The sequence below is a fragment of the Bison bison genome, unplaced genomic scaffold, assembly GCF_000754665.1.
Source record: "Bison bison bison isolate TAMUID 2011002044 unplaced genomic scaffold, Bison_UMD1.0 scf7180017864285, whole genome shotgun sequence".
Lineage (NCBI taxonomy): Eukaryota > Metazoa > Chordata > Mammalia > Artiodactyla > Bovidae > Bison > Bison bison.
The window spans coordinates 1,180,907-1,189,794 of NW_011494857.1; the positions used below are offsets into that span (position 1 = coordinate 1,180,907).

The 8,888-nt window shown below is 55.2% G+C and overlaps 1 protein-coding gene across 3 annotated transcripts in view; it reads left to right on the forward strand.

Moving 5' to 3' along the window:
* Positions 1 to 6,183, forward strand: part of CCDC155 (coiled-coil domain containing 155) — a 24,800-nt gene extending 18,617 nt beyond the window's left edge. For all 3 annotated transcript variants that reach the window (XM_010849607.1, XM_010849606.1, XM_010849605.1), the window contains 4 exons: positions 1,215 to 1,273; positions 3,014 to 3,059; positions 4,509 to 4,573; positions 4,877 to 6,183. In XM_010849607.1, coding sequence (XP_010847909.1) covers positions 1,215 to 1,273; positions 3,014 to 3,059; positions 4,509 to 4,573; positions 4,877 to 5,018 — 312 coding nt within the window. In that variant the 3' untranslated portion in view covers positions 5,019 to 6,183. The remainder of the gene's footprint in view (positions 1 to 1,214; positions 1,274 to 3,013; positions 3,060 to 4,508; positions 4,574 to 4,876) is intronic.
* Positions 6,184 to 8,888: the final 2,705 nt, after the last annotated feature.

The window sequence follows — 8,888 nt, forward strand, 5'->3', positions numbered from 1 at the left end:
CATGTCTCCTGCAATGACAGGCAGAGTCTTTCCTGCTGAGCTGCCAGGGAAGCCCACGGGTGCACCTTAGAACTGCTGCTGAGAGTGCTCAGGTGCCTCCTGGAGGGGAAGACTGAGCCAGGCCTCTGGGTACTGCCTGCACTGGGTCCTGGGGACCCCTTGGGGCTCAGGACCTGATAGATCGTGAAAATGGGCCATCTCAGTGCAGGATGATCTGTGTGCGAGGGGGTCGGGGGGTGGGCCCTGCGGAAGCCCAGAGAAGGGAGTGCCTGTGTGGAGTAGGAGATACCACAGGGAAACTGACACTTGAGTTTATATTGAAGAAAAAAAAGAGAGAAGTTAAGTGGTGTGAGAAAGGAGAGGTCTTTCAGGCAGTGGGAACAGTATGCAGAGAGGACATGGGAGCGTGAAACCACGTAACACGTTTGGAAGGTAGAGGGCAGTTGGGGGCGACTAGCCAGAGATGAGGTAAGGCCGGATCATGAAAGGAATCCCCTGCCAGTGAGGCTGAGAGGCTGTGCCTGGGGAGGGGCAGTCAGCTCTGGATGTACTGCACAGAAAGATCCCTCTGGGGCCACATGGGAGGCTGGGAGGCCAGGGAGGAGGCTGGGGTAGTGGTCCAGAGTTAGAGGATGAAGCTGGAGCCAGGCCAGGGCCCTGGAATGGAGAAAAAGGGACAGGCAGCGAGAATTAGGCAGGGGAGACAGAGCTGCCAACTCACCAACAGGGGGCTGAGGGCTCTGGGTTCTGGAAAAGGGGGTAGACAGAAAGACACTGAACCTACCTTGTGACCCCCTAAGGGGAGCATCCTGAGGGATGAGGGATGCTGCCCCAGAGGCAGTGGGTGCACAAGGGTGGAGCTCAGTGATGCATTTAGAAAGGTGTCTAGTTGGTGGTTGAGGCCACAGGCAAGGCTGGATGTCTCCAGAGAAAACAGAGAGGGACGTGGATGCCCACGACTGGGGACCTCAGAGGAGAAGGGGGTTGGAAGGGAAATGCTGAGCCTCTTTGGGGCCCAGACGAGTGAGAGAGGCTTGTGAGTGTGAAAAGTTCAGGAGGACCTGAATTCCTGGTCCCAAAGGAAAACTGGTCCAGTTTCAGGCTTCTGCCCCTGGAGGGAAGGTAGAGCCACCCTCGAGGAGGAGCCCAGGAGAAGGGCAGGTTTTAGAAGTAGGTGGGGAAGCCCAGGATACCTAAGCTTTTCTTTCCCACAGAGAAACTTGCAGGAAGAGTCAGCGCACCCTCAGGAAGGAAGGGAGGAGCCATCGACGAGGTAAGGAGATTGGTCTTCCCTGAGCCATCCCTCTGCCCCGGGGTGACTCTGAGATGGCTGGAGTACAGGCCTGGAAGAGCCCCAAGGGAGGCTTAGACAGAGGCGTGACCTCTGGGCGCCTCACTCCCACAGAGGCGACCCTGGGCCCGCGGACCAAAATGAATCAGACCAGCCTTACCCCCAGACCCTGGTAGTTCAGGAGGACATCTAGCCCCTGACCCCGCCTGAGGGGAAGACTTGAAGGAAGCCCTGCGTGGGGTCCTCTGGGAGTGATATTCATGTAGGAGACCCGTAGGCAAGAAGACAGTCATCAGGCGGATGGGACAGCTCAGTCACTCAGTCACTGTGACTGAACACACTTCTCCAAGGCTCCCAAGGAGCCCTGGGGCAAATGAGACCCAGATTGTGCCCCAGCAGAGCGCTCAGACAGCTGGGAGACCCTGGGGTCTGTGTGATCACACAGCCTGGGTTCAGATCTCCGCTTAGTTACTCTGATGGGATGGGGCAAGCCCGTGCCCTGTGACTGTTAATCGACTATTACGAGGCTTATGTGCCACTTCCAAAGATAGGGAAAGCACCGGATGTCTGGGCCCACCCTCCTCCACGGGGCCTCTGCCTCCCTGCAGGGCCTCTCTTTTCCTCCTCCCCTCTTTCAGGCTCCTGGCTGTGACAGCTAATGAGGCTGCCTGCCACGGCCTCTAATTGGACTTGTCTGGGAAAGCTGAGATTGGGCGGGATGGGGGCCCCCGGCGCTGTAACCTCCCCCTGCGTCACCAGGAAATGGAAAGAAGACAGCGCTGAGCAGCAGCGGGGACCAGGGCTGGTGCAGAGGCTGGGCATCCCAGTCTCCCTCGGGCGGGGGAGGGCAGTATGGCCCACAAAGTGGGAAGCCGGGTGTGAGGGAAGTGGTGAGTCCTGTGGCCCAGGGCTCAGATACTGAGAGGGGCCGGGCCCCCCCCACCCCACGTAGAAATCCCAGGGGATCAGACAGCTGGTTATCTGACTGGACCAGAGGCTAGGGGCCAATGAGCCTGGGTGCCTTACTGAATCGGAGTTGAGGAAACAGCTGTATCCTGAGGGTGTGGGGTCTGAAACTAGTGGCTAAGGCTGGATCGCCGGGTCCCCGGTCCCCAGTAAAGGTGGTGATGGGTGGTGCAGACGTCTCGGCTTCCAAGGGACGTTGGGGCTGGGCAGCTTGTGTCTTGAGTCCCCAGAGAGGCGCCTGTTTCAGGGGCTCAGGCAGCTGTGACCACGGGGGGCACAGAGGCTGGGGCTTCCATACCTAAGAGAAATGACTTGGGATGGGGGTGGGATCCACAGAGTTGAGTTCTGGAGTCAGGGAAGCCTCAGCTGGAGTCCCAGTTGCAGTGAGACCCAGACTCCCTGAGCATGGCCCAACCCACCAGGCAGGAAGCTGGGGCAGGAGGCAGGGTCTCAGAGATGTCTGAGACCCAGAAGCCTCTGATCACCTGGGGGACCTGCTGGGAAAGGAGCAGCTGAGAAAGCCAATAAGGTGGAGGGGCCCCTGACCCTTTAGGGGTCACACACAGACTCTCTGGGGAATTTGGTGAAAAAATATAGATGCTAACCTACACGCAACAGTCTGCTCGCGGGGCTCCAGGGCACCCTCCAGGTCCATGTACGTGAAGACCCCCTGCTTTAAAGGTCCTGCCACACAGCTGGTGAATGGGAGCCAGGCAGGGGAGACGGATGCTTGCAGTGACTTTGTTGTCGCCCCAGGTTGCCCAGAAGAGAGGAAGAGGACGGAGCAGAGATCCAGGTCATGGTAGGCAGTCCCCAGCACCAGGCCCTCAGATGAGGCTTCTGTAGTCACAGCTCCTCCCCAGCCCCTGCCCACACCCCCAAGCAGACAGAAAAATCGTTTGGCCGAGAGTTAACAACGCCCTCGCTGTAGCTAATGAGAGCAGACGGTGCTGTAGTGGGAGGCTTCAGGCCAGTGGGCAGCCAGAATGTTCCCAGGGGACCCCCACACACACACTGCACACGGGGCCACAGCCTCTACGCCACATACGTGGCTACACCCCCGGATTGCGGAAATGCACACGTATGTACGCCCACACTCCGGAAGAGCCAGACCTTCCCCGGCCAGCCCAGAACTCCTGGGGCACCGCATCTGTCATAGCTGCCCTGCCGGCACCACACACAGCAGCTCCTTTGCTCCTCAGAGCGGCAGGTGACAATCCTGGTGCTCAGGCAGAGGAAGGGAGGGAAGGAAACGTGAGGTCAGAAGCCAGAAGGTGTGCCAGCTTCCATTCTGGGCACCTGGGACTCTTCAGGGTCCACACTGACCAAGATGCTCTCCCTGGCCCACCTCTTTCCCACCACACCACACTCCCGTCTGTGGAGACTGGGGCCCACCTCGGCTTCCTCATGGCTAGTGTGACGACGATCTTACCCAGCTCCCACGGTGGGGATGAAGGTTAAGGATCGCATCATAAAGTGCCTGGCACAGAGCAGACGCACAGTAGGTGACAGAGGTGAAGACAGTGGCTGAGACCAGGGTGTTGCTGGAACTCCTCATTTATTATTGTATTGTTACTGCCATAGTCATCATCCCCAGACCAAAGGCATGCATGAGAAAGCCTGAGATCTACAGAGGGAACACCCTTTCAGAAAGACACAGGGAAAAAGAAACACATGGGGGATGAGGTGGCAAAGTAAGGAGTATTGGGGGCTTTAATCTTAAAATACCTGCTGGGCCCGGTGTGGGGCAGGAAGATGGACCCAAGGAGTGTCCATGCTGCACTAGGCGCAGGCCAGGGCTGGGTTCCTGGAGGAGATAGTCTTTGACCTCAGGGGGCTTGGGTACTTCCAGAGTCAGACAGAAAATGGAAATAATAATACTGAGTAGCTCACATGGTTACTGGGTGCTGTCCACCAGACACTGTTCTAAGCCCACCTCCTGATAGTTTAGGTTTTGCCCACATTTCTCTCATTCATTTTCCACTTCAGCCCTTTGAGGCGGGCGTTGCCATCTCTTCTGTCTGGCAGATGGAGAAAGTGGGGCCTGACAGGTGGGGTGATTTGCAGGCGACACGCGACAGGAAACTGGCAGAGCTGGGAGCCCGGCGCAGCAGCGTGTGCTGGGGAGGCGCTCGCACTGCACCACTGTGTCCCGCCCCCTTCCGCGTGCTCACTTCTGTCCGGTGGGCTGACTCGAGCGCCTCTCCTGGTCCAACAGACCTGAGGCCGTTTGTCCCCTTTGTCCTTCCAGGTGGACCTCCCCTTCCATCCAGAAGACTCACACCCTGGAGACATCCTCGGAAACCCTCCTGAGAGGTAGCGGGACCCAGGGGCCTGGGATGGGAGTTGGGGGCCAAGGAGAAGACCAACACCATTGCCCTGCCTTCCTTTGTCCTTAGCAGCCCCTCAGAACCAGAGCTGCAGCAGGCCCTGGTGCCCATGGTGAAGGAGCTGGTCCCAGTCAGGAGGCCGGTCTGGGGCCAGCTCTGCCTGTGGCCCCTGCACCTCCGGTGGCTCAGGTGCACCCCACAGCATCTCCAGAAGGAGGGTGGTGGTCAGACATCTGGGACACCACGGGCCCCCCAGGGCGCCGCCAAGCACTGTGCTGCCTCCCCGCAGGGTCACCCGGCACCTCCTGATCCCAGCGCCACTCCTGGGCCTGCTGCTGCTGCTGCTGCTCTCCGTCCTGCTGCTGGGCCAGTCCCCGCCCCCCACGTGGCCCCACCTCCAGCTCTGCTACCTCCAGCCTCCTCCAGTGTGAGCCATGCCCCCTACCCCTGCAGAGCAATGTCTAGTTTGGTGACTTCCTAGGGCTCTTTCTCCTGTTATTCCCGTGGTCGTGCTACTGTGACTTGGGATTATCCCGCTGTCAGGGACCCCAGATACAGTGCTCCAGGAGCCACACCTCTGTATTGGGTTTTTATGTGAAGTCTCTTGGTTTTGTAATGATAGCAAAACGCTAGGGGTTATAGTTTCCTCACAAACCAAGTCTGAAGAAGGGCAGCTGTCAGCCCACAGCTCAGTCTCCACAGCACTGGGGCAGAGTGCTGTAATTCTCTCTACCTCTCTTGGCCCTTCCCTTGTGCTCAGGAGATGACACTATAGCTTCACAAGTGATGTCTGCAGGGAGAAGTGGACACACATCCCTTCCTTTTTATAAAGGAAAGCTATAGCCTTCCCAGAGCCAGCAGCAGACTCTGCCTTGTTGGCCAGAACTGTTGGGCATGACCACTCCTCACTGTAAGGGCAGCTGGGAGACTCCTGGCAGAAAGAGGGAGAATGAGATGTGGGCCACCACGCACACACACACACACAAATGTCACCAACAGCAGGAAAGGATGTGCTCTTTGTTCATTCAGCTCATTCTTAGTGATCATCTATTTGCCATGGCTAGATCTATAAGACAGAAAAGCAGACCCTCCAATGCCAGGCTGAAGAGTGTTGATTTTTTCCTGAGGATGACAGGGGTTTGGGGATGTTTTGTTACTTGTTTTTGGTTATTTACTTTGTAATTAAGCTGTAACTGACATACAGTGATAAATGGACAAATCCCAAATATCAGCTGGGTAAATTATTGTACATGTAAACACCCATGAAAGCAAAACCCAGGTCAGGATATAAAGCAGTTTCAGCACTGCAGAGACTTCTTCAAGAGAGCTTTGAGCAAGGGAGGGATCATGGTAGAGGTGGCCCAGGCTCTGTGAGAGCTCAGAAAAAGCACCTATCCCCGCCTGGAAAGTTAGAGATTTCTTTCCAAATACGGGACAGATTTTGCATTTAGTCTTGAAAGATGGATAAGGTTGGTTATAGTGAGCAGAGGCGGCAAAGCGTATCCCAGGCAGAGGGAAAAAATGAATGTGTAACGACCAGGTGGATGGAAAACTTGTCTGTGTGCAGAAACATAGCACTATGTTGCTTGAATTAAAAAAAAAAAAATGAAGCCAGAGGTGGATTTGATGCTTTAAAGTTGAGAGAAGTAAGATGGGTAGACAAGAGTCCATTAAGCATTTTGAACACCAGCTTGAGCTGTACTGCCAAGTGTCTGAGAAAGGGCTCTGATCAGAGAAAAGGCAGAATCAACTCTAGGTGGGAAAGAGACCGCCTGAGCCTGTACAGGGGATGGATAATGGAGTGAAACTGGAGGCAGGAAGCACGGAAGAGATAGGAGGGCATGAGGCCTGAGCTGGGGTGGGTGGGTGGATGAAGCGCAGGGCAGAGAGTGGTAGAGCAGGAAGGACGGCACCAGGCCTTGAAGGAGGAAAGCAAGGGCCGGCATGTGACCCAGTGACTGGTGGACAGTGGAGCCATTCCCAATGTGGGGACCCCATGAGAAGGAGTGGGTTTCGGGGGACACTGAACTCATGTGGGGTGGAGTGTTCCAAGAAGGCTGGAGCCCTGAACCTTGAGCTCTTAGTCTGGAAATGGAGTCTGGGTGTTACTATCTATGATGGTGATTGAAGTATGGAGATGGCTGAAATTTCCTGAGGAGAGAGGAGTAGTGTGAGAAGGGAAGGGGTTCCAGGCACCATTCTCTGAAAAGCCTCAAATGCTAGGAAAGAGATCTGGGGAGGAGAAAGTACAGGAAGAGCATAGGCCAGGATCCAACAAGACACAATTACCAGGCCCTTCAGCAAACAGAAGATAAGCCTCCTCATGACATTTTAATTCTGTTTCTCCATGAAAGTAGAGGAATGATCAGACTTCTGAAGTTGCACATATTTGGGTTCCAGTTCTTCTGTCCTTTCCTAGCGCTGACAACCTGGGAAAATGCCCTCAGACTGCCAGAGTCTTGTTTGTAAACTTTGGCCAACTCCTTGTTTTTGTGACATGTGCATGCTCAGTCATGTCTGACTCTTTGCGACCCCATCAACTGTAGTATGCCGGGCTCATCTGTCCATGGAATTTTCCAGGTGAGAATGCTGGAGTGGGTTGTCATTTCCTACTCCAGGGGATCTTCCCGACCCAGGGGTCGACTCTGCGTCTCCCAGGTCTCCTGCGTTTACTGCATCGGCAGGCGGATTCTTTACCACTGAGCCACCAGGAGTACAGTTATTCCTTGCTTAGTATTTCTAAGTAACAGGGAAATAGGCCCCACCCCACAGCCTAACGGCCAATTAGGGCGCGACCCGCCTCTCGGAATGCAAATTATCGGGGAAGTTGCCAATCACAACGTGCCAGCCCCGCCCCCTTTCCCCACGATGACGTGCCCAGCTCCTCTCTTCTGAAGCCCAATCAGAGCGCGGTCCGCGCGAATTGCCCCGGGAGCATGACTCAGAACCCCCAGCGTCCGGTTAGGGGAGTGGGTTGCCATGGTCACCACTGAAGGGCAAGACTGAAGGGCCAGCGGAGCCTCCAGACACAGACAAAAAAAGCGAGGGGCAGATTCTGATTAGCTGCTTCCTCGCTTCCTTCACGGGTGGGCCAGGTGTTTCCCCGCCTCCGTCTCATGCCTCCTGGAACCTGTTGCCTGTCTCCTTTCTCCTCTCCTCCCGTCCCGACTGGCACCCGGATCTGGAAATCGCGCAGTTCGAACAACACCCTGCAGAAACTGCTGCAGGCTGCTGCAAGAAAGGCCTTTTCTATTTTTTTTGAGGGTGGGTGGGGTTTCGCTCCGTTTGACTTGTGGGATGTGTGTTCCCGACCAGGGACTGAACCCACCCCAGCAGTGAAAGCGTCGAGTCCTAACACTATCACCAGGGAATCCCCGGAAACCCTTTTCTGATAATACATTTTGCTTCCAGAAGGGCACTGTATTTAAGTCTTCTAATTGTATATCTGGTTTAAATCTTACAATAGATGAGGAAAAGGGAGCTGAAAGGTTAGAAGCCCTTCCCAATACCACACAACTAGGTTTCAGGGAGTCTTGATTTTGAATAGCAAGTACATCTCCAGGGCCCGCACCCCATTCCACCGCCTCCGATCTTTCCACTGCGCCCAAAGTAGAAGTCGGGAAGTGATGAGAGAGTGAGAAAAAAGGAATTCAGAGAAAATGAGAGCTGGATGAAAAAGATGGAGACCTATAGGAAGAAAGGGGTAGGGGGGAAGAACATGAATGAGTCAGGCAGAGAAAAAGTGATTAAGAATTGAAGGAAGGTGCTCACTTCAGCAGCACATATACTAAAATTGAAACGATACAGAGAAGATTATCATGGCCCCTGCGCAAGGATGACATACAAATTTGCGAAGCGTTCCTTATTTTTCAGAAAAAGGAATTGAAAGAAGAGTTTTAGGCATAAAGAAGAAGAAAGGAGACGAAGAATCCCCAGAGGGCCGGGAAGCCAGGAGGAAGGAAGAGACTTATAGAGACTCCGAGAGAGGAGGACATATACCCAGTGAGCTATAGAGACCCAGAGAAGGGCCAGTGACCCAGAGGGGACAGAGACCAGGAAGGTTACAGAGAGCAAGAGAAGGGGGGAGGATGGAGACTCGGGGTAGGTTGGGAGCGGGTATGCGAGTGGAGAGGGACAAAGGCACAGAGTGGGAGCAAGGGGCAGAGCTGGGGCAGTAGTGTAGAGGAGGTGGGGCAGAGGGGAAAAGAATGAGTGCAGGGAAAAAGAACAGAGGGGACGGAGGGGTAGAGGCCAGCGTAGCGGACGCAGGGCCCGCCCCCTGCACGTGTACACACACACAC